The 25,892-nt window shown below is 43.2% G+C and overlaps 2 protein-coding genes across 3 annotated transcripts; both read left to right on the forward strand.

The window, feature by feature from the left end:
• Positions 1 to 206: 206 nt before the first annotated feature.
• sephs3 (selenophosphate synthetase 3) lies at positions 207 to 6,826 on the forward strand. Its single transcript, XM_086213976.1, has 8 exons — positions 207 to 585; positions 2,117 to 2,220; positions 2,731 to 2,838; positions 3,040 to 3,194; positions 4,205 to 4,295; positions 4,390 to 4,489; positions 5,028 to 5,240; positions 5,757 to 6,826. The coding sequence occupies exons 1-8, from the start codon at positions 309 to 311 to the stop codon at positions 5,999 to 6,001; spliced, it is 1,293 nt and encodes a 430-aa protein (XP_086070102.1). The 5' UTR covers positions 207 to 308; the 3' UTR covers positions 6,002 to 6,826.
• Positions 6,827 to 8,085: 1,259 nt separating this feature from the next.
• Positions 8,086 to 25,784, forward strand: ap4b1 (adaptor related protein complex 4 subunit beta 1). 2 transcript variants are annotated; one of them, XM_086213977.1, is made up of 14 exons: positions 8,086 to 8,180; positions 8,498 to 8,643; positions 8,950 to 9,174; positions 9,264 to 9,394; positions 11,049 to 11,196; positions 12,955 to 13,240; positions 13,463 to 13,561; positions 14,395 to 14,506; positions 15,035 to 15,118; positions 15,228 to 15,331; positions 19,892 to 20,099; positions 20,181 to 20,489; positions 21,742 to 21,882; positions 23,216 to 25,784. In XM_086213977.1, exons 2-14 carry the CDS (start codon positions 8,531 to 8,533, stop codon positions 23,698 to 23,700), a joined length of 2,445 nt encoding a protein of 814 aa, XP_086070103.1. In that variant the 5' UTR covers positions 8,086 to 8,180; positions 8,498 to 8,530; the 3' UTR covers positions 23,701 to 25,784. The 2 variants fall into 2 exon arrangements, with proteins under 2 accessions (XP_086070103.1, XP_086070104.1); XM_086213978.1 differs by having other exon boundaries at positions 8,139 to 8,180; positions 8,481 to 8,643.
• The last annotated feature ends 108 nt before the right edge of the window (positions 25,785 to 25,892 follow it).

Below are 25,892 nucleotides of genomic sequence, written 5' to 3' on the forward strand. Positions count from 1 at the left end.
TTTGGTAATCATCTCTAACAACACATAGATTAGCTCACTTTAATTTCGATAATATTCATTCCAAATATTTTGGGTAAGACGTGTTGGGTTATTTTTAGTCTTAAGAAACAATGCACATTGAAAGTATATAGCGAAAGATTGAAACGTCAAACCGGAAGCTGATCTTTATTTTGGTGAAATTGACACGATTTTTTGCTTCAATCCAGTGCTCGCCGGGCGGACGCACGACTCAACTCATCCCTGAGCCGTACAGTAACCCTTGTAAAGCTTCGCCACCGGCATTGCGTGTTTGGGTTCTCCAGGCAGGCATGTCAGGTTCAACCCCTCCGCCTCCCGTAGCAGAGGCTATGGGTACCGAGGGTTGGTTTCCCCCGGGATATAAACCCTTCAACCCCGAGGAGCACGGCCTGGAGCGCGGGTTCCGTCTCACAGCCTTTTCGGACTTGAAAGGATGAGGCTGTAAAGTCCCGCAGGAGGCTCTGCTCAAACTCCTGGCGGGACTGGAGCCGGACCGGGCTGATGGGACCGGGAAGGCCGGAGATCAAGCTTCAGAGTTTGGCCAGCAGTTACCCGGTCCAAGACTCGGTAATGAAATCATTTTATTAGCGAAGCTAGCATTGACTTGTTCGTACAGTTGAGCAGGAGCCACGATGGTTAATGGTCGCTAGCGTCAACTGAAGCTACTCATGCTAGCTAGCGTGAACACTTACAGTAGCTCATTTGACAGATACAGCTACGAGCGAAATTAAGTAGCTGGCTGGCTGTCAAGTTAACAAAAAAAATGCAGTCTTCTTAAGTCATTACATTGTTAATGCGTATGGCTAATGTTAGTTATGAGGCTTGCACAAGGAGACTGTACTTCGGCGACTTGTCAACTTACTGCGCTGTAACTATGATTCAGCATTTTGACGCGCAGAGTGCAAAGGTCATGCTCCGGGGGACCTCATGTGATCGCTCCCTCCTCACACACATCACACTTGTGGTCACTTGCAGGGGATCAGCAAGTTTGTATTTAAATACTATGTAAACCAGATATGATGTAAAGTCTCAGCGTAAGATCGTTACTTTACACTGGCTCTGTGACGATGCTCAGATTTAGAGAAGCAGCTCTTGGCCCACAAAATCCGCCGCTGTGACCTAATGAGGTCCTTCCTCATAATGAGTCAGAGGAGAAGGATCAGTTACCTTGAACAGCGGGTCAAAAGCGGGTCACTTGTCTCCTTAGAGCAGCGGGACCTGCTGTGGCTGGCGGCAAGGACAGAAGCAGCCTTGCTCCTGTAGATGTGCTGCTTAGTTCACGGATCAAAGCAGTTAACATGGGACTTTTGTAATAGGCAGAGTATGATTGACAAATCAATGTATTGTTGTTATTATTACAAATAAATAGAGCTCTCAAGGCAGTACTTTTTTTAAAAATATTTCTGCAACATGGCTTAAAGCAAAACTCCTTCTGACTGCAGCACAGAAGTCCAATAACAAAGCACTGCTCAGGTTCAGGTCAGGGGGGCCATTCCTCCCGATCCCCCAACCCCAGATAAATGGAAGAAAATGGATGGATAGCTTAAAGCGAAACTTCATCCAAAAATAATTACTCTTACAAGTTCTCCCAAATAGGTGCCTTAAGCTGACAGAAACATTTTTACTGCTGGATTACCACTTTGTGACTCTAGATTGCTGTAAGAGTCAGCCATGAATATTAAACTTGAAGCTAATAGCAACTGATGGCTAAAAACAGTAAAACTCCCCAAGATCAAACTGTCCATCACATAATGTGGTAAAATACTGTTTTTGGTGAAGTATTGCTTTAAGTTAACATTAAGTTTCCTTTTTTGTGAAGGTGTTTTTACAACGCACTGTTACTTTACTATAGTGCCTCAAGTGGTGAAGTAACCTGTAGTACATGGAAAGTAGTTTATGTAATGACACCATGACCACATGCGTAGGAACCACTGTACAAAAACCATGTGATACACTCCTAGTCTAGAGTTATATTCTTAATACTACCCTCAACACAGAGCATACTCACACACCAAAAACATCACAAACTTATACAACATCCTATTTTCAGTTTGATTTTGTAAAAGTCCCATGAAGTGTTTCCTGTGTGTGTCTCCAGGTGTGGGGATGGACTGTTGTGTGATTCCCCTCAGGCATGGCGGGCTCTCACTGGTCCAGACCACAGACTTCTTCTACCCCCTGGTGGAGGACCCCTACATGATGGTGAGTTGCTGGCAAGTGGTCCCTTCAATGTGCACACTTGTATAATAGCTAGAATAGCTAGAATACCCTGCAGGAAGTAAGAATGTCCAAACATAAAGACATCTGTGGTAACGGTGCAATCTTTGGAAACGCCTCTTCCTTGTGACGTCACTTCTCTGCAACATTGACATGTTGAAATGTCCACTGTGAGGAGGACCTATTATGTACTTGTTATGGAAGGACAAATCACTCTCTCTGACTACAGAAAGTGGAATAGTCAAATTCCTGGAATAAAATGACGTTAAAACCAAGAAGGCACTGTCTCGTGCTTATTTTGCTTATGCCTGTTCTCGATTGAGTTCTTTTGAAGTCAACTTGTTCATATTAACATGTTTAACTGGTGATTGACAGTTGAAGCTGTGTGTGTGTTTTTTTTTTAATTTGTTCAGTTATTTTAAAAAAAAGATTGAAGTGCAACGGAAAGAATACAATATCTATCCGTGTGTGTGTGTGTGTGTGTGTCCCTCTCAGGGCAGGATAGCATGTGCAAATGTCCTCAGTGATCTCTACGCCATGGGCATCACCGAGTGTGACAACATGCTGATGCTGCTGAGCATCAGTCAGAAGATGAATGACAAGGTAACATCAGGTGTGAGTGAGGGCGGATGGGTATGTTGGCCTCGCTTGAGTGGTTCAAGACTGCTACTAATTCAGTTTAAAAGTATAGGAGAACACGGCCCTTTGACTTGCTGGTACTATGTGTGTGTATTCCATTTCCAGAAGTGATTCAAATTTCACTCCTTGCGGTTTATTGTCCGATTGTGTGCATATATGATGCAGGACCGTGAACGTGTCATGCCGTTGATAATTCGAGGGTTTCGTGATGCGGCGGAGGAAGGGGGCACCTCAGTGACTGGTGGTCAGACGGTAATCAACCCCTGGATCATCGTAGGAGGAGTGGCGTCGGTCGTCTGCCAGCCCAATGAGTTTATCATGTAAGCTGACGTGATTCTAGTACAGATCATACATCTGTAACTTGGGCTTCCATTTACTCATTTTCCCAGAATGCATTTAATTAACACTAGGAATGTATTTGACTTGATTAGAGAGGAATGTAGAAACAATCAACAATTAGAATTATTCAGTGTGAGCCTAAGTAGGAGAGTTGCTCCCCTCTCAAACCTTCTGTGCATTCATTAAAAAAACCACCTCAGGTAAAGTCCTTCAGACTACTTCTGACGCCACGTGACCCTGTTACCGCAAACATCCACAGACAGGTTCCCACAAAAACACAATGGCACCTACAGACAGCAGACGGGTAGAGCTATACAGTGTATTGCACTTTGGGTTTTTTGACACGCTACAATGTTACAAGTTGGAGGTAAAATAGATGCACATTTTATGACTAGCAGGGTATCTTTATTTTTATATATTTATATTTTTATATATATATATGTATACATATGTATGTATGTATGTATATGTGTGTGTATATATATGTGTGTGTGTGTGTGTGCGTATGTGTATATATGTATAAAATATTAGTGCTGTCAGGCGATTAAAAAAGAATGTGATTAATTAATCTAATTAACGTGTTAAAGTGACAGCCAGTAATTAAAGGCCATTTTAAGCCACTGATAAATTGATGATATAATGACATTTGTCTCCAATTTACAGTAATCCACTCAGAACATTTTTACTCAAATAAAGTAACATTCAGATAGAAAAACGGATTATTTTTAAGTCGTCTTTCTCATTTTTGGTTCGTGACGGGATGTTTGGAGTAGCTAGTACAGCAGCACAGTTGTGCAGAGAGCCCATTATTTACATTTATCTTATTAACAAGAAGAAGAGGATGTAAAAAGTTTTTTTTTTTTTTAATATTTCGCATCATAACACCAAAACCAAAGCACAAGACAACCGAGATAGATTGCATATACAGCCATCAAGGCTAAAACTGACATTGGTTTAATTTGCTAACATCTATGTATGTATGTGTCCCCAGGCCAGACGGTGCTGTACCAGGTGACGTCTTGGTTCTAACCAAACCTCTGGGGACGCAGGTGGCTGTCAATGCCCACCAGTGGCTCGATCAGGTGGGCCGCTCTCTACCTGCTCACATCAATCCTCTGGTTGACACGGTTGTTCCTCCCTCTGCTGTTCGGTAACTTCCCACTTCTGTTTCATCAGCCTGAACGGTGGAACAAGATCAAGCTTGTAGTCACCAAAGAGGAAGTTAAAGAGGCCTACCAGGAAGCCATGTTCTCCATGGCAACACTAAATCGCACAGGTAGGAAACACTGTCGTTGTTGTCGTCAGCTCTTTTCCGAGTCCCTCATTTATGAGTAAACTTCTCACCTTATCTCGTATTGGGAACCCAGTAATGTAAAAATGAAAATTTCATGTAATATCGCAAATCATACAGCAATTGCGGTATCAATCAAAATAATCACAATTGGATACATTCTTTTCCAAAATCTCGCAGCCCGAGGTTGTTGTGTCCCAAAGCTTTGCAGTCGTCACAGGTCAGGTCATATTACCTGTAGCAACCTCTCCCTCAGAGTTTATGGTTATGAATGAAAGCATTCTGAGAGGACATGTCTGCCTCCAGGAGAACCACCTTGATGTGCTTGGATAAGCAAATAGGCCATTATTGCTCCAGACAGTTTTCAGTGTAAATCCACTTACCCCCCGAACAAGTGTTAACCAACCTGGAATGAGAGGTGTCCGCATCTTGATATTCATAGGTGGCTTTTACTTTGATTAATGGTAATAGCACACAAAGTACTGGAGTTCTTAACCCCATATGTTCATACTTGTCTCTCCAGCGGCAGGTCTAATGCACAAGTTCCAGGCCCATGCAGCCACAGATGTGACAGGGTTCGGCTTGCTGGGGCACGCCAACAACCTGGCAGCGCAGCAACGGAACGAGGTGGCCTTTGTCATCCACAACCTTCCCATCATAGCCAAGATGGCCGCAATCAGTAAAGCCTGTGGAAACCTGTTCAACCTCGTTCAGGGCACGTCAGCTGAGACATCTGGTATGAGCACTAGTCCGTATGCAACCACACATAAACCAGAACAACATGGAAGCCAGATCACACAAACTGGAGATAAAACTGGAAGAAGCGTGGTTTACCGTGTCATAGCGTAGCCTTCTGCTCTGGAACACTGAGGAGAAAGTCATCACCGGCATGTCTCCATTTCCTAAACTGTAAAAACTAAATTATTTTGATTCAGTAATAGAGGCATGAGACTTTTATTTCTTAGTAACTTGTAAAATAAAGATAAAATCTAAATTTAAAAAAAAAATCCCCCTTTCCATCAGTTTGATCCATCCCCCCAACCCCCCAAGTTTCTCAGACAGCTGTCTCTCAGATATGGGTTTGAGGAAACATTCATGCTGCTTGAAAACAGACGGCCTTTTAATGTTTATCAGTGGACAGGAAATATAAAGGTCTGTCCAATCCACTGACTACTACTGTCACCTACAGAGCCAAAGGGCAATCCTAATTATACTTAAGTTGTTGACCAAACTTCCTTCGTCTGTTTTCCAGGCGGCCTGCTGGTGTGTTTGCCTAGAGAGCAGGCGGCCAAGTTTTGCTCTGAGATGAAGAGCCAGGGCTCTGGAGCTGGAGGTCAGGGGGCAGCAGGCGGGGCATGGATTATTGGAATCGTGGAGAAAGGTGACAGGCGTGCTCGCATCATCGACAAGCCTCGCATTATTGAGGTTCCGCCGCGAGGAAGCCACGCTGCTAATCAGGACAACAGCTCAGCCAGCCCCGCTCCAGGCCCTAACTAGTCATAGACACTTGTGATCCTTCGACACTGTCCAGCATGTGTCTGCGAGTGTGTGTGTATGTGTGTACATGTAAGTTGCTGTCCATCTTGATCCCCCTTTTCAGTCAAAAGACTGACAGCACAGACCAAAACCCCTGTCTTTTTTTAGAAGTAGGAGGGAGATGGACAGCGTGTCACTGTATTATGTGAAGAAGGGTCTCTGATGGGCGCATGGGAGTGAGCTTAAGGACAAATGGGAGCTAGACGGCCACCTGGTCTGTCATCCAAAAAGACAACTAGCTTTGTATTTTTTCCGGAATAGAACAGTTCCTCTCAGAACAAGAGTTTCAATTGTCAAGCGAAAACATTCCAAATCATTATTGCCAAATTCTTAATTATGAAAAGTGTGTGTGTGATTGAGATGGGGTGCTTTGCCATGGGGAAATGGAACTGAGGAGTTTTTTTCTTCTTTCTACTTCTTTAGGTGAATTGCGATGGCAGCGATGTCTCATTTTGGTGAATGTAAACTATGGAAACGAAATGGTTCATGTGTCCCGGCTCCTGGCTTTGCCTGTTCAGCCCAGAGGAAGGCTTGAGCAGCTTCCTCTGGACCAGCATGGCAGGGTCCAGAAGGTCCGTCTCTGTCAGCTGATTGTCTATCCAGCACGTAGTTCATCCCTGTGTTCCTTTTTATGAAGCTCCTCCTTTTAAACCCCAGACAAAGGGGGCGGGAGGAGTGGATGTTTGCCTTTGGATCGAGGGTGGACTACGCTTGGTAAAGGCTAAAGCTGTGAAATGTTTGTAGATTTTCCTGCTTTTCACAATCAATAAAACCAATTCAAAATAACATGCTGTTGGTGACTGGATCTCAATCACTTCTGGACAGCTACAAAAAAAACAAGATGATTTAGTTCTAATTTTGTTTATTTTTTTATTAGCACATTGACAGCGAGTGCATTGATGACGTTTGAGTTCTTGGGACAAATCCCCTTTCCCTTTTGGACAGTGCAGAAACTTCATGGAGCCCCTCTGACAGGAACGTTGAGGAAATTTTCTGAACTCTTGAGGCTGTGGTGAAATGAAACCAAGGACTCTTGAGATGTTATGAGGAGTTATTTAATGAGGCCGGGCCCAGGGAACAGGATTCAGCGTACATCTGACAATGAATAAAGGAAAGCAGTTCTGATGCATCTTTCACTCTAAGAGACTTTTATCCTGTCTCCTCCCTATCAGTCTTCCTCCTCATAAGGAGTCTTAAGAAATGCTTTACAGCTTGCTAGCTCACCTTTATGCAGGGACAAAGCTATCTTACTATGAAGCAGTGATGACCTTCCTCATATCGCTATCTGCGCACATTTTGGGAAGGCACAGAGTTATCACTTCACTGACCCTGACCTGTTGACCTTAGGTTTGACTAAGGAATGTTCTGGCTGTCCTGAATAGATTATATGAGTACATTTTTGAGGGACTGAGAATAAAATTACCGAGGAGGAAGAGGAAGAGCAAAATTTTCAAGAAAGTGTATGAAGATGATTATGACTCTTATGTGCCCTGAGGGGATAATTGCGATATATTCATTCACTCTATTTTAAAATGCATATAATTTATTGATACTGAACGCTTAAAAATCGCTTAACATTTTAAACATGAAAGATAAATATTTAGGCGGCACTGTGGTGCAGTGGTTTGCACTGTCACCTCACAGCAAGAAAGTTCCGGGTTCGGGGCACAGGATCTTTCTGTGTGGAGTCTGCAAGTTCTCCCTGTTCCTGCGTGGGTTCTCTCTGGTACTCCAGCTTCCTCCCACAGTCCAAAGACATCAAGAGGGGACGAGGCTGATTGATACTCTAAATTGACCGTAGGTGTGACTGTGAGTGTGAATGGTTGTCTGTCTCTATGTGTTGGCCCTGTGATGGACTGGTGACCTGTCCAGGGTGAACCCCGCCTCTCGCCCGAAAGCCGCTGGGATAAACTCCAGCCTCCCCGCGACCCTTGACAGGAATAAGCGGAAGAAAATGGATGGATGGATGGATGGATAGATGGATAGATGGAAGATTAATTTTTATTCTTACCACTAGGGGACGTCATGACGTTAAAAAGTTTACACAGCAGAAGAAGAATGAATCGCGGAAGTGTTGACTGCGAATGTAAACAGTCCCGTCACTCATGTTGTGTTACGAGTGAAAAACCCCATTAAAAAGGTAATATTTTTACAAGTCGATATGAAAAGCGTTACAACATTGTGAATAATATTTCATATTTAGATGGATGAGACGAACGTGTGTCAGGAAGGTTTCTTATCTTTGTCCCATATGTGCACGGTGCAAGCTAACTAGTGTCCAAGTTACAGTCAAGGTACGAACGCTGATGTGTTCTGTATTAACTCTCCTAATTCAGGTAAATGTATGCGTACGTAATTCTTTCCAGCAGGCCCTATAGTCGCATTTTGCTAACTAGCTAACTCTATGTTAGTGATATCATGACGTGGATGTTGTGTTGAGGATGTGATCTGCGGTAGTTCGGGACAGCAAGCGGGCTGTCTGCGACCACCATGCCGTACCTGGGCAGCGAGGACACGGTGAGGGACCTGAGGAGAGCTCTGTCCAACCCCAACGTCCAGTCCGACCAGCTGCGCTACAGAAACACCATTCTCAAAGTTATTAGGTAAGCTGAGGACACACATACACGCACACACACTCGACTTTTGGCTTTTGGAGCAAAGGCTTTGAGCCCCAATCTGCTAGAATATACTGCACAGTTAGTTGTCTCCTCCAAGTTCTCATCAAAGACATATATTTCACACATTGACTCTTAATTCATATCCGGTATTGTATTGAACAATCTTGTTCAACTGTAAAACCCTAAACAGATATCAGTTGAGCTCATAGGACAAGATGGCATTGAGTATTCATCCTGGTACGCTTGGTCCTCTTACTGTCCTCCACTCCATCTTCACCATCTGCGTCTCAGGTTGATGTCTCAGGGTGTGGATGTGTCGGGCCTGTTCAGTGAGATGGTAAAAGCATGCGCCACGGTGGATATCGTCCAAAAGAAGCTGGTCTACGTATTCCTTTGCTCCTATGCCACGTTAAATCCAGAGCTGTCTCTGCTGGTCATCAACACACTGAGGAAAGACTGTCAGGATCCCAACCCCATGGTTCGCAGCCTGGCCCTGAGGAACATGACCAACCTAAGGTGAGGAGCCACTCGCACGAACAGCCGTTTAAGCCATCATATCAGGTTCTGATTGGTCTCTGCCCTGACCATGTGACTGTGTGTCCCAGGTTGCAGAGTCTGGTAGAGTATGTGGAGCAGCCCCTGACTGCTGGACTGAGGGACAGAGCTGCATGTGTGAGACGGGTTGCTGTGCTTGGCTGGGCAAAACTACACAACCTCCAACCCAAGTCTGAGATAGGTAAGGTGTCTGTCCAGTTTTAAGCTCTATGTGATAAACTGTCCCCATAGTTTCCAGCAATATATCAGCTGATTAGATATCAAACTGGAGGGAGCTGACAGTTTCAGTTGATAAATTTTAGCTTGTCCTGCCACAAGGGGGCTGCAGTTCATTTGAACTCTCAGTTAATGGTGAAAGACAAGATCTACAGAAGGAAAGAGGGGCAGAGATAAAGAGGGAGAGACTGATGGACAGACTGGGGACATGAGCAGGTGATGCTAAGGGTGGCAGCTTGAGCCTCCTCAGGTCTGTAGCCTCCTCCTGTAGCAGCATGATTTGGGTACAGCAATACAGCAGGTAGTCTGAACTCATTACAAAACAAAACAAAAAATGCGAGGACATGACATCCGTTAACCAGATGGTTACGAAAACAAGAACAACAAACTTTCCGTGGGTGCGGAAGTCGCTTTCTTTTTAAAGAGCATCACACATGCTTTAATGGATGACGGTGAACAAGCTGATGCAGGGAAATGTTTTGAAATTCCCCGTGTTAGTTTAGAACCAGTGCATTCACCCTGGTTGTTTGTTTTGAAACAAAAGACTTGAGCAAAAGAAGACAAAAGTGATGTCATAAAAATAGAATTTTAAATTGTACAGAGAGCAAACCTGGATGCCTCAGAGTTTCACCTCAGTTAAACCAGGTTTAAGTTCAACTTCAGATGGGATTACCTGCAGGGGCACTGAGATGCTTTCTACAGCACACAGATGGGGGGTTTAGGACAACACTTCCCCAGACTAAACCTTAAACCACAAGTAAGCTTCCTCCACAGCAAGTTAGGGTTACCATCGGTTCCTTCAGCCAACAGCCAATGAGATTGTTACATTGATTTTTTTTTTTAAATATGTTTTGTTCTGTAAAATCATCACCAATGAACACTGCTCTTTTTTATGAATTTTGAAGCGATGATGCAAGCGTTGGAAATGCAAAGCTAACGTTACGCCACGAGGGAGCTACGCTACAGCCACATGGCTTCTACATCACCACAACCAGCTTCACACGCTCTCTGCTTTCTGTATGATGACATTCGTAGTCTCGTTTGGTTGCTTGCTAGCAGCTGTTGTTGTGAAGTCCCATTTACACTCTTGAGTGCTATATTTACTGATGTGTTTTAATAGGTGCTACAAATATCTTCTACTGAGCAAGTGAGTTTCAGGGAAGCTGTAGATACACTCAAAGCTCATTTTCACAAATATTTCTGTTGCATGTGTAAATCAAAAGACATGATAATTACTGAAATATAACACACGGAGACTTACTGAAATTATATACACTGACAATACATAGCCCGTTAGAAAGAGACATGGAAAAAAAAGAGAGAAAAGTAGAAAACAATAAAAATCCAAACAAAAGACAAATGAAAGAAGTAGATGAAAGATTTCGAGGCCCCCAACTTCCTATTCCCTAATGACTGTTTTTCTCTGACAGCTGTAGTGTCGTAAACACAGATGGGTTTTATTGTGTAGAACAAAACTGTAGAATGCAATAAGCTAGTGTCGACCACGGACCTTATTTCAAACTCGTTCACAAATCCTGTTGTCCCGAGACAAGGGAACCAGATGTTCTGACTTATTTCTGGGTTTTAGGACTCACTCCTGCACCTCTCTGTTGGTCCAGATGCTGCAGTGGTGAATGAGCTGTACAGCCTGCTGAGGGACCCTGACCCGGTGGTGATGGTGAACTGCCTGCGAGCTCTGGAGGAAATTTTGAAGGAGGAGGGAGGGGTCGCAATCAACAAGCCCATCACTCACCACCTCCTTAACAGGTGGGCTCTGAATCTGTCTTTTACCTGGGTCACCTCACAAATGGACACTCTCCAACAAGGGAGTGCATCGTGTTTTATTGCGTTTTGTGTTTGACTGTGTGACCGGATTGGAGGTGTGCTACTGTTTAGAAAAGGTATTTTTGTTGAATCTTCCTGTGGCACATCTGTCATTACCCAATTATTGTTGGCTCTCCATTGTTTTCTGAAAAATTTCCTGGTAGCTCTTTTTGTTCCGTGCTCCTCCCTGATCACCAGATGAATGGCATATGGCCTCACGTGGCTCTGGCTCCTTTTCCATCTCATTGTACTCGTCGTGTTGCCACTGCTCCCTAGCTGAGCGCAAAAGTACGGAAATAAAGAACATTTCAGCAAATTTCTTCATATCAAGTGCGCTTTGGGGCATTTTCTTTTGTTCTGAGAAATAATAATGATTTAACAACTAAAGAGGTTTTGAGACCGTTAGCTTCAAATGATATTGAAACGTACTATTGCATAACACTGAAATCAGTCTCAAGAACTTAAATCGATATTTACAATAAAGAGTAGATAGTTTAGGGTTGTAGATGAGCCCGTTCATATGGTACGTTTGAAATCTTGTCCATCCAAGTGTAATAAGAGGACTTGACATATGTGCATATTTCTAAATATAACTTATTATCACATTATTACCACACTACAACCCCGACCAACCAGGGGAGGCGCTACTGCAGCGACCAGGACAAATAACCTCATCTGGCTTCCAACCCACAGACACGGCCAACTGTATCCGTAAGGATGCCCAACCAAGCTGGAGGCAGCATGGGGAGCCAAACTGGCAGCCCCTATGTTGGTAGACGATAAGATCGACCCCTGTAATAGTATGATATTCAGAGGTGGAAAGTAACCGAGGACATTTAAAAGAAGGTTTGGAAAGGAATGAACGAGCCGGCACCGGTCTGTCTAGTTAAACCACTTAGTTCATCTGTAGGTGATAGTGAGCCACTGCAGTGTGAAGGAGCTTTACCTAAGACTGCTCCTGTACTCAACAGCAGACTTGGGCTGTTGTAAACATTTACAAGCTAGTGTGATATTAAACTAAACACCAGAACAGACCGGTTAACCTAAAGTATGTATGTGGCCGGGGTCTGGGGGAGGCTGTGCTCCTGAGAGGATGTCGTCTTCCACTCAATGTCCTGAAAGGAAACTAAACGGAGAATAATTTTAACTCATTAGGTTCCCGCAAACATATTATTCACATCGCTGCGTTCAGCTTGTTTCCTGTCTCTCATGACATAAACATATAAATTGAATATCGAATCAGGCACCAAGCCTAAGTGAAGCTTTAATCTTTAAACATATAGGCCAGAGATTGCAGTATTTGTGTCTTTGACTAGCAAAAGGTTTGGCCTTAGTCACTAGGTCTTTGGGTTACCTGTCTGTGTAACCCATCTTTCGTTAAAGCAGTATGTCATGAGTGGCCCGAGGGATTATCCGAATTTACCATAAATTTCGTTTTGGACTCAAGGTTGAGCCGAAAAGGATTTGGCTGGTCAGTGCTCGATGTGCCACTCGCATGTTGTGAATTCGTACAGCCTTGCTTTGTTTTGAACCTGAAGGAGAAGTAGTCCTCTCCAGCAAATGACAGTGAAATGCAGAGACCCTCACATGAAGTTGGTCTGGCTGTTATTTATGATGGCTCATACCTCTTAGTCTTGTTAGTGTCACAGAGTCTGACTGACACTTCAGGAGCAAGTTTACATTTATTTCCATTCCTCTAAGGCTGAAGGAATGTGACGTTTGGAGTCAGAGCGAGGTGCTGAGGATCCTCCAGCGCTACCGGCCTCAGTCAGAAGACGAGCTCTTCGATATACTTTCCCTGCTAGACGCCTCCTTGATCAGCCCTCACCCACCTGTTATGGCAGCTACACTAAGCCTCTTCCTCAGCCTCTGCTCCGGTTTGCCGGCAGTTAGTCTGGCAGCCCTGGAGCGAGTACGAGGACCCCTACTGGCTGCCTGCGGGAGCGTGTCCAGAGAGATGAGGTTCACTGCGCTCTGCCACATACAGGTTAGTGACAGTAACTATGTCTTTATCGTATGTGCACTTGACATTGAAGAGAGTGAGAGACCTCAACTACTCAATTGGTGTGTCAGTATACACAAAGTTTACAATGCTCGTCTGTACAAAGGGAAACAACTCTTTATGTGTCTGTGTAAATCTTTGGTGTGACTGATGTTTTGATACATGTTGATACCTAAATCTCCGGTACCTCACTTTTACTCACCGTAGTTACTCCTGCGTTCTCTCCCCGGCCTGATGGGGGCACACTACAAGCGTTTCTTCTGTGGCTACGCTGAGCCGGCCTACATCAAGCAAAGGAAGATGCAGGTGATGCTTGTTTCATTCCAGTCATTGTTTGTTTTTACCTTTCTATGAGGATGATTTTCACCAAACATGGTGGAGGGGTGTAGAATGGACCGAAGAAAAGTACATAAGGTTCTGGGATAGATGAGTCCCAGCATTGCTCAGTGGCAATAGGAAATAACATCCTTTCTTTTTTTTTCTTATATGGTTGTTTTTTTTGTTGTTTTCGGTTGTTGTTTTTTCTGGGGGTAAACCAGATCCCAGCCTTGCTCTCTGTCACTGTTACTCCTGGTATCACAATACAATTTGCGTCTGGATAAGTGGTCTTTATAATGAAAACCACACGTTAATGCTAGATAATACACGCTCTCAGCAAAGTCCAAAGGTGAGATCACATTGTTTTTTTAAGCCGGATTCAAATCACATTAAAATACCAGGTGTAAATGGGATGATGGTGTTTTCTAGTCATGATGTACTCCATTGATGTTAGGGTGCAACAGACATCCCTTATCTGTCTGATTTTTTTGTATTGTTATTATTTTTGCAGTGCCCATCCCAAACATTCCGACTAGAGCTATGACAATGCACCTCAATATCAAGCGTGATTCTTTGTATAGCGAACCTGTGAGTGTCGCAGTGCGAGTTCGTCTGGAGCCACAAAAGACTTGATATCCAACTTGACTGAACTTTTTTGAAAAACCAAATAACATTCTGGCAGTTATTTTGACATTTTTGATGCGATTGAAAACATCTCTGGTGGCACTTTATATTTTTAATTTTTATGCCTCTGCACCTGCAGAAGCTTTAGGTTTATGTTTTGGGGTTCCAGTCCTTGCATAGAAATACTTTGTTTGCAGGTACTGGTGGAGCTGGTGAACGATGAGAATGTAGCCATGTTACTGGATGAACTGAAGGGTTACTGCACTGATGTCAACGCTGACACTGCTCAGGCCGCTATCTCAGCAATAGGTAAACACACACTTACACACACACGCTTTTGTGTAGTGTGTTTGTCCATTTAACCCTCTGTTTCCCAACCGACCACAGTAATACACCTGTAAACATTCGTGTTTTTTTTGTGTTTTTTTTCATTGAGCACATGTTTTATTGGGTTTTTTTTTTTCTGCTTTTGTTTTGGAATTTTTTTACCACCAGGAAATCTCAGGCAGATTTTATGTCCGACTCGTGTTTCTGTGGCTTTCAAGATATTCCACTTCCTTTTACTACAAAGGGCAACATTTTCCACACCACACCTGTTGAACAATGAATAAGGAATCAGACCCTTGTAGTCAGACACACATTTAAGTGTTTTGAATAGAATCCGAAATCTGTAGATTTCCTTGCCTTTAGTGCCTTATGTGCTGCAGAATATTCAGTTTTTCAACCACGTCAGTAAATCATGTGTGGACCCCGTTTATTTAAAGCAATACTCTCTAGGCTGGTGTCTCTTTATGTGATCGTGAATGATTTGTGTTCTGTTTTCTTGAATGGTTGTAGGTCGTATTGGGCGTAGCTATAGCGACAGATGTCTAGAGATCCTCACTGGGCTACTGGGGCTCAAACAAGATCACATCACATCGGGTAAATTTGGTTGCCCTCGCATGAATTGTTTTGTTTGTTGACAATTGTTTGTTTGATTATGTTCTGTTTATCAGTAATGGTACTCGATGTCTACTCTCCTACTCCTCAGCGGTGGTGCAGACAATGCGTGATCTGGTTTGGGTGTGTCCTCAGTGTAGCGACACTGTGTGTTTGGCTCTCGAGGGCTGTGAGGAGATGCTGCCGGACAGCCAGGTGAGGCCCGAGTCTATCTAGTGCTTGTACAGCTGTGACATCCCCTTCATGGCTGGATGTAAAAAGGCTGCGTGTCCTTAAGATTTAAATTATTATAAGAATTGAATTGATATTAATGATATGTTAAAACATCACACTGGGCCTATCTACAACCTACAATTACATTTGGCAGACGCTTTTGTCCAAAGGGACGTACAACACAAGCAAGAATTTAGACTGGAAGGAAAGCCTTAGTAAGTACGACGAAGTGCTTCAAGTTTGGTTGGCCGCAGGTACTGCCATCTAGTAGTGGGAGAAGTTCTTGCCAGTGCCAGTTTTTTTCTTAATATAATTTAACCACTGCCAATAATTCCATCCAGTCCAGGCCGCCAGTCCATTGCAGGGCCAACACAAAGAGACAGACAACCATTCACACTCACAGTCACACCTACGGTCAATTTAGAGTATCAATCAGCCTCGTCCCCTCTTGATGTCTTTGGACTGTGGGAGAAAGCTGGAGTACCAGAGAGAACCCACACAGGAACAGGGAGAACATGGAGACTCCACACAGAAAGATCCCGTGCCCGAGCCGGGACTCGAACCCGGAACCTTCTTGCTGTGTGGTGACAGTGCTGACCACTGCCCCATTGTGCCGCCCAACCAATAATTCAATATCAACAATATCTTTCAACATTCAACACATTCAATATTTGACATTGTCAGTGCTAAGTATTCACTAAGAGCTGGATCTTAAACTTTCTGACTCATTCTGCCCCTGCGGACGAAGAGGAGAAGGGTCAGATTTAAGTGCCTAGGTGTTCCCTGAACAGTTGAGTCTTCAAATGTCTAATTAGAAAGGGACTCCGCGGATCATATGGAGTTAGGTTGTTCACTCCACTGTTTGGGAACTACAGTGGAGAAGAGTGTTACGACCCTCAAATGAATAACTCGCCGAACAGAGGGTCCAACATATTAATAGCTCGTAAGCTCTAAGCACATCAGCTTTTACTTTGTCAAAATCAAGACACTCTTCCTCAGGAAGCAATGAGTAAACCTGCGCTTTACCACTGAGGACGCATTGCAGCAGCAAAGTCCACACATGTTTCGGCCACTTCAGCGCCGAAGCCACATGTTCAAACAACGAAATATTCATCAACATCCTTCTCATCAAAAGGATGGACCAAACGAATGTTTCTGCTCACATCAAATTCTGCAGATCTAGCGGAAACCTGAGAAACACCAAGCTCCAATTCACGCAAGTGAATTTTGGTTTGATTCTCAAGTCTTTTTGTTTCGAGATCATTCAAATTATGCAGCTCTTTTTCTTTCAAAGCCAAACGCTGTAACTCAACTTCCAACTCTCCAAGTCTCACCGTTTCATCACGAGTTTGACTTGACTGGTCCGGAAGTGAAGCAGCACTCCGCAATTGCGGCAGAACACCCCAATCCACTAAAGTTGCGTATAAGTCCGCCTTAACCACCTGCTTCTTCATTTCTTTGGAAACATCAACGTTGAAGTGATCGGCAATTAACAGCAGATTATCCTTAGCGCGCTGGTGAAATTCTTCCAAGGTAGGAGACTCAACAAACTGCTCCAAATTAAACTCCATCTCCAAAAAGAGCCAACAAAATCCAACCACAGCACAAAATGCTGCTGCACACAGCCTCAAAACAGCAAAGTCCTGACTCAAACTACTAAAAACTAAATTAGTGGCAGCAGACGCAAAGCCAACAAACTGTCCACAAAGTCACCTAAACATCAAAAAGGCAACATACAGTAACTGGCGTCAGGCACACAAAGTACTACCAAAAAAAGCATCTAGACAACACAGGCCTACCGCCACTAAGCCACCAAATCTAGATGCAAAAACCCTCACTGAAAACTTAGTCTTCAAAATAGCTTCAACGAGCCCCCAAATTATGTTACGACCCTCAAATGAATAACTCGCCGAACAGAGGGTCCAACATAATAATATTAAAATTATTTACAAAAAACAAAACCCAAACAACAAATGCTGGTGAGCCGGCCAAAAAGAACAAAAGAAGAGGAGACACCCACACCAGCCCACAAAGGGCCATAGGATCTGGGATCTCCCCTCTAAACTAAATACCCCCCCCCCCCAGCTCCGAACAGAAATAACAGAACAGAAATAAAGCTGCGAAAACATGACTACTGGACTCACCAACAAAAAACAAAGAATACAGAAACTACAAACAGAAGCTACTGCTGCTCCTCAGGCTGGAACAAAAAAGAGAGCCAGACTGCAGGCCACATTCCCTCTTTTTTCTTTCTTTCTTTCTTTTCTTGCCCTTAATTTAGACTTATAGACTTGAAGCAAAAACTGGTGACTATTTGTAATTCGTTGCTCCTCATTGAGATCAAAACAGCATTCTGATAGCTTGTTATTCATTTTATTTACTCCTACTGTACCTGACAAAGATAACATTGCTGTTTGGCAGGTAGGTGAGTCAGTTGAATGAACAGATGTCCCACTCATAGGGATGGTCCAGAAAGACAAAATTACATCAACTGCTATGCTGTCAACTACTATCACCAACAGTAAGAAAACCAATGTCAGGAAAAAAAACAGGCAAGAAAACAACAGTAGCGAATGTCAGTGGTAAAGGTAGAGTCCTTTGCATTGTTCATTGTGCCTTGTAAACGCAGTATTCATTCAAATTGGTTCCCTCCTCAGTGGCTAAAGAGCAAACATACACCACACCCTTCCCGCATCTGCTAGATACACCTCGCGTATGATGACTTACACATTTAAGCTAGTACAAGCAAACCGTTTGTCACAAACCTGTCCAGCAGAAGTCAGGCCCACCCCTCATCACTCTTCTTCCCCAGCCTCTACTTCAGTTCACTCTCATACTGGAACAAGCTTTATCCGCTTGCTGTTTCGCGTCAGTGAGGCTGTAGTTCCTAATCTTGGCTGCACCGTGCGCATCCGCCGTTTTGTCAGGGATGAATTCTGCATTTTGTCCTACCCCAACCTCACCTGCGAGCTGTCATTGGCGGTGTTGGGGGTGTAACTCTCCCTCTCCCACTCAAAAACGATTTGGCAAAAAAAAAAACAAAAAAAAAAAGTACATACAGATAGGAAGCAGCGCTTCTGCAGACACAGTTACCGCCACATGACTCAAGTGGTGATTGAGCCAGATTAATTAAATAACACATTTTGTTTTAATGGAAACGCCCTTCTTAAGAGAATCTCACAATAAGTGAATTTATAGAATGTTGCAGAACATGACGGAAATAGTGCTGCTTACTCTACCATTTGAATGTAGCATGAGTAAACCAGTAGTGATCAGTTTATATTAGGGTAGTTTTTGATGAACTTGAACAGCAGTGTGCGTGTGATGTGATAATGTTAATGATAATGCTATCTCATCTCAAAGTAGACTATCCCAAGAAAGAAGGATATCCTAGAAAAAATATGAATGAACACATTGTATATATAATATATACACTCAGACTTTAAGACACCTGTGGCAGAACACCCTGAGTCCTGCTCTGGTAAACCCAATTTACACCAGAGATTCCTAACAAGATAGTGAGTTCAGTTGAACAGGTTGGTTACATTGCTGCAATGCTTCCCTGCGTTTTTGTTTGTTTTTTGTTTTTTTTTGGGTCTCCTCCTGAATCTTTAAACCTTCACACCATCATTATTATTTCAACCCTTTTGACTGATCTTCATCTTTCCTGCTCTTTTGTCCATCAATATTCCATGATGTGTTCTTATTCATTCGGTTTTTATTTCAACTCAAACATCTTCCTCCACCTCTACAAATGCCTCTTTGTTTAATATTTGCATTTTACTTCACTGCATGACCTTTGCCATACATTTACATAAAATATTCTTGAAAGACACCCGACCTCCATGATGGAAGTTTATAACCTATCTGGTCATCTAGAAATTCACAGTCTGAGTTTGTTACCCACGAGGCTCAGTGTGCTTTGTTAAATCAGGAGAAACGTGTATATAATTATGGCTCCAGTGTCACGGTTATATTAAAGTAGCTACAAAGACTTCAAGCCATGATCTCTACTGGTGCTTCTCTGTATGTTACATCTGTCACTGCACATATGAAGTTGAAGAGCTTTACCACACAAAGCAGTGGTGCATGCAACACAGGGTGCTACTTTCATGGAAATGATAGTGTAAGATGAAAGTAAGATCAAGTGAACAACACTCTTAAAATGGCATTTCATCCCTGGTTTTAATGACCAATGTAACAAATCAAAGAGTCTTTCTAAGAGCGCGTGTCGAAAAAGTAGTATAAAGCCTCTTGGTTTAGCCTGGGGACTATAAATATGACTGAGTGGACGAAAAAGAATCCGTAGTTATTCGACCCTTGTAGTCAACTGCTCTTCACTGCCTGTGCAGCTGCATGAGGCATCAGTCTCAGCTTGCTGTCAAGATATTATTGTATTATATAAATGTAATATGTTTACATGTGTTTGTTTCTTTCGAAGCAAAGGCTCTAGATGTGTCCAATAATTTGAGACCATCGCCAGGACTGTGCATGGCATCACCTGATCGTATCACTCACCTCACTTTCCTCACCCTCCATTAGGGCAAGCAGGCCTTGCTGTGGTTGCTGGGAGTGTACGGGGATCGAGTCTCTAGCGCACCCTACACGTTGGAGGTGTTCATCGATGGAGTGAGAAGCGAGGCCTCTCTGGGTGTCAAGATGGAGCTGCTGACATCAACAGTACGGCTGTTTTTGTGCCGGCCAGCTGAGACTCAAGACATGCTTGGAAGGCTACTGCACTACTGCATAGGTGTGTGTGTGTGTCTGTCTGTCTGACTGTCTGAGTATAAAGAGAGAATGAGACATATATTTTAACACTTGCATTTTCCAGATGAGGAGACAGACATGTGTGTGCGTGACCAGGCACTTCTCTACTACCGCCTGTTGCATTGTGGGATAGAAGAGACGCGCAAAGTCCTCCAGGGTCGGAGGTCTGACCCCTCCCTGGGTGTTCTTATTGGCCGCCCCGCTGAGCCTGTAAGCCATTGGGAACGCAGCTTTAACACTCTGGAGCCTCTGTGGCAGAGCACCATTAATACAGAATCAGCAAACAGGGGGAGCCCAGAGCATGTGACCTTTGACCCCAAAATTAACCTCTCAGACACCCTGAGCTCTGGCCAGTTTGACAAGGTTCACTCAGGTGAGTTTGGGTATTAAAATCTACCTGTAGTGTTTCTGAGTCAATGGTGAGCTACGATGTACTGCTGGTTTAAAAAAAAAAAAAAAACATGCAGTAGGAAGGGGTGTGAGTAACTGATTACTTGTTGATTTTTGTGATCTGATAAAATGTTATTAACATGTTATCTCCTTATTAGCTTATCATAGTTTTGTTGGTTCAGTTATATTACTATTATATGATTCTTTGTTGCATATTAAAATGGTATATTTTCCCCTTGAGTGATTCATGGGATTACTCAAGCTGGGAAATCATTGCTGGCTCCCATCCATAATATATATCAATGGAAAGGTCTCTCTAAGTCCTCCCGCTGAATAAACATGAACAGATGTGGCGCCGCCATCATGCACTTGCACCATCATATATTGGAACCAGCCTGTGCGGTAGAACAGAGCAGGACTGCTTTATCCGTTGTAGTTGTTGGCAGATTTCCAATCTCCCCTCAGGTTATCAGTTAGCCACTGGCATTTCTAGTATTCACATCTCCGTGGCAACATCTTTTCACAATAGATATAACAGTTATAATGTAACTTTGTTTTTAAAACACCCGTCATGTAAAGATTACGGCTGAAAGCTTTACAACAAAGAGAAGCAACATTAAAAAAAAATGATTAAAGCACAATAACATCATGTTCAAAGAGAATATTGTGAGGAGAATAAAACCAGAATGTGTATCATTGATGAAAAATAAAATCACTATAAAAAAAGAAGTGCAGCAGAGAGCAAATGCAAAGCTATTTTGAAGCTTTCTTTTAAAAATATCTAGTGAGCTGGTTTTCCTGATATTTGCTGGTATATATGTGTTAATTGCAGAGTTATAGCATATACGGCTAATTTGGTATTCATAGCGCCACCATCAGGACTATTGGGCTACAAAACCAGCTAAGAGCCGAACCTCTGTGCAAGGGCCAGCATAGTTTTTATGCATGGGAACACGAATGCTTCCATCCAGTTGTCGAGCTCTGGGGAGGCTAGCAGTGGAGCATATTTCCCAAAATGTTGCCGTGTTCCATTTGTTTCTTCTTTTTTTCTTTTTTTTTTTTTGAGACCCCATTTCCGAATATGTTAATTTACCGCAAAAATCTTCATGCCAAGATAAAATAAGTCAGCATTATCATCAAACATACAGAGTTTTGGTTGCTCAAGGTTGCGTCCCATTTCTGGTATTTCAGTGCCCTTCCAAAATGCAAATCTCTTCCCCTCTCTCCTCCGTCAGACAGCACCAGTCAGAGTGCAGAATCATTGGAGGATGTCCTGGCGTCCACTGCAGTTGTCCCCCTCAGTTTGTCCCCAGCTATTAGCCCAGAGGAGTTTGAGGACCTGTGGCTGCGGCGACTGTGTTCGGCTGCTGAGCAAGGTAATAGAAGGTTAGGACATTATCAACAATGCCACATCCCTGCAACTCTCTCTTACTCCTCCATTTTATAGCGCAGGGATTATCCACTGTAGGAACCGATGCTGTAAAAAAAAAAAACCTCAGCTTAATATAAGGTACTCTATCTGCTGTTACATGGCTAAGTGGAGATGATGCCATTTTGTTCTAGAGCGAGACCCATGAAAAGGTTCATTTGGGTTGAATATGTCTCAGCTAGTGAATGACATTAACGTTAGCGCTGAGGTATCCCTCAAGTCCGTCGACCCCTTTTGAATCTCTGGAGCTTTTTGAGGGAGTTACTTCAAATTTGCCACAAATGTCAACCGGTACTTAAGGATAATCTGAAAACATTTTGATGGCCGCAGAGGCAAATGAGTTGTAGTATTTCTAGTTTAACTGATGATCAGGTTAGAGATACCTAATTGTCAAACGTTTATTGGCAACCCCAAGAATATTTCTAACTGCTCGATTTTAGGTCCTACCTTGAAACCTTGAGCAGTTGCACCGAGGAGGATTACTTCTGAATATTTGGGGATACCATTGTGGAAGACTTATCTAGTGGCATGAAACAAATTCTTCGACAATTTTCCAAACTTGAACCTGACTAAAAAAATTTGGTCGATACACGATTCTTCAAGCATTTGAGTTACAGTGTTAGAAAAGGTCAAAGGACATGCAAAAATTTGGGAGAAAACCAATACGGTTGTATGAAAAAGAGTTGATGCCCTTTTTCGCATTATCTGTTTCCACTGCTGTTTGTCTGCATGGATATGCAGAAAAGTAGTACCTCAAAGACAGATATACATGATCAGAGGTAAAAAAAAAAAAGCTCTGTGCTGGTATGCTGGTATTTTAGTGACGCACACTGCTTGACTCTTCACTGAGGGCTACACTCAAAGTTCAGAGTACTTCAACTTTGACCTTATGTTACCACTGACCATTCAAAGTGTAACCGATGAGGTGACGGCCGCATGTGACATAACCAGAGGTGACACAGGCAGGCAGGGGCTGACAGAGGAAATGCAAATTCTGAGAGTTAACAAGTTTTCACGATCTAAGCAGGAAATGCAATGCATGACAAAAAATCTCGGCAGTCGTTTGGGGTGACCAGGTATTATTAAGAGGCATACAAAGTTGTCTAAATTCAAACCAAAATGTTTATGTAGCCATCTTTCTTCATTGTGCAGCTTTTGATGAAAGCTATGCCGTGCGCACGACTTCACAGTGAGGGAAGAGCAAATCTCGTGCCATGTGAGGGTAGCTGAGTAGGTGCCAGCCTCTGTTATGACTTGTCTCCTTCTGTTCTTGCTGTTAGGTGTTGAGGAAGGAGAAGAGGAAGATTATGTGTGTGTGACAGAACATGTCCAGTGCCCTGCTATACCTCACTGCTCTCCACAAAGCCTCCAGGCAGCAATGCAGCTGGTCAATATCCAGACCCTGGCCTTCACGCCTCCAAATACTCTCCCCTGGAGGGTCTACCTCTATACACACACCCAGGAGGCACCAACATCCGACAAACCAGGCAGCACACTCATCCTCGGAGAGCTGCTTTATACTGGAGAGGCCAATCAGAAAGGAGGCCTGGGAGATGGCGATGACACTGATGAAACCGAGGATAGGGAAGAGAAACAGAAAGAGGAATCACTCTCTGGGCTGGGGAGGTGGGATTTGACAAGAAAAAACAATGAAGAAGCAGTAAAAGTAACTTTAAAGCAGCAACCAAGAGATGACAAAGCTGTGAGGGGATTTCTCTCCATCCTCACTACTGTACTGCGCACGCTGTCATCAGAGAGAGATTAAACGTCTCACGCACACACAGAAGCATGTCATCACTCTTGCACACAAGCGATTAACTCCAGGAAAACCAACATAAAGTGTCTTTGTAAGGTTTGTGCCAACATGAGCTGATTCATTGCAAAGTGATGTACAACAAAATCCAGTAAAAACAAACATGAAGAACTTACTCGGCAAGTAAAAATGCATCTTGGCATAGATTCAGCAAGACGACTGCGGAGAATGCCGTCCAACCAGTGGTCTGAAATCATCCGCAGATTTAATCAAACACTTATTAAAGCTTCAGGATGTTTTAAATTGGTAGCAAAGGTATCGGTGATGATACGATTTTGAATTCATCTTTACTTTGATTGTATGGATTTTAGTCCGGGAGAGCTCACTCTCATGAGCAAGATCCTGCTGGATATTTATAGACAATTTGAAAATGATTTCAGCCTTCAAAATCACAGACAAGACTGTCACGGCCTATTCATAACTAACATGTAAATTATTAATGTAGCTGCACAGTTAATCAAAAAAAGTTATCAAAATGGCAGTTGAGCAGTATAGGAACAATTCCTAAGATGTGGAAGGAAGGAAGGGAAGCTGAAAGTCTGGTTCCCTCCTCTCAAAGTCAACTGGATTTCTATTAAATGCCTAAAATTGGCTCAAGAAGTTTACAATAGTTTGATATGTTAACATTTATTTCCATGGAGTAAAACACAAGTCTTAAAAATGGCGGATGTTATGAAGTGGCTTAACAAAACCACAAAGATCATAATCACCAAGAGCATAAGAAGCACAAAGCTAGCTGTGGTGACGATGAATTATGTGAACATGGCTTATGCAGTGTTGTGGGTTTTTTTGTAAAATAATGTTTTCTTTGTTCGTCTGCTCGATTGCATGTATGTTTCAGAAATGATCAAAGTTTAGTTTATTTGCAGTGATCATCTTGCTGGGTAATGACAGAAAGGACAAGATTGCAGGTACGGGCAGCCGAAACCGAGTTGCCAGGGTGGCTGGGCTCTCCCTTAGGGACAGGTTAGCAGGCAGGGAGATAGGAAGCTCCACCATCCATGAGGAGCTCGGATTAGAGCTGCTGCTCCTCAACAACGAGAGGAGTCAGATGAGGTGGCCTGGCATCTGGTCAGGATGCCTCCCTGGGGAGGTGTTCAGGGCGTGTCCGAACGGTAGGAAGCCTCAGGGGAAGACCCAGAACACCTTGGAGAGACTATGTCTGTCAGCTGGCCTGGGAATGCCTCGGGATCCCCCATGAGAAGCTGGACAAAGTCGCTGAGGAGAGGGAAGTCTGGGTCTCTGCTTAGGCTGCTGCCCCTGCGACCCGGCCCCGTATAAGCGGAAGAAAATGGATGGATGGATCTTGCTTAACCTAACATGTAACACCTGAAACAAAGTGGAGATGTGCGGGAATGTGTTCTGTCAGTAAGGCAGCTGCATTGGCTAAATTGTCCCGAACACAGACATATACAGTAAATGGTTGTGGTCATCCAACAACAACAACAAAAAACCTCGTAAATTCCTAGTGCCGTGGCAGCCATGTATCAAGTGATGGAAGCAGTAGATGTAGCTGCTCCTATAGATTACTATGATTATGAACAGCCGCAGCCGTTTCTATGCATCACGGACGGATCTGGTTTGTTTTATGCTTTAGTCTCAAACATTTGTTTGCAACAGAGCTGACATTTGGCACTTATCAAAAATCAAACGCAATAATCATATTGGCCTACAAAAATAAATCATCTATATGGCACTTCCTAAGGCCAAGTGCAATATCCTGCCATGGACTGGCAACCCATCCAGGTTGAACCCCGCCTCTCGCCCAAAAGCTGCTGGGATAGGCTGGGAGACTTTGCCTTTGTCTTTCGTCCAGATTGTCTTCTTATAAATCCCTTTGTGAAAGTTTTTTTCTTCTAGAATGAGTCAAACAGAGCTTTCTGCCAGAAATCCTCGGGGTTAACTTCTCCATTATGCTTCTCAATTAGCAAGAACTGTACTCTGTATTACCTGAGTAACTTTTTGTTTTATCTCATGATCATGGGTTGATTGTTTTACTGTCTTCAGAAAACAAGTGTTTTTCAAGATAATGAAAGATGTATTAAAATCATCAAGTCCATTTAACCCATGCCTGCCCATTCTCCTGTAGTTTCTTTTTCATGTTACAGTTTAAATACTGATAGAGAATGGAAGTACGCAACTAC

Source organism: Aulostomus chinensis, chromosome 9 (genome assembly GCF_037954235.1).
Source record: "Aulostomus chinensis isolate RoL2024-O1b breed Wild chromosome 9, RoL_Achi_v1.0, whole genome shotgun sequence".
NCBI classification, from domain to species: domain Eukaryota; kingdom Metazoa; phylum Chordata; class Actinopteri; order Syngnathiformes; family Aulostomidae; genus Aulostomus; species Aulostomus chinensis.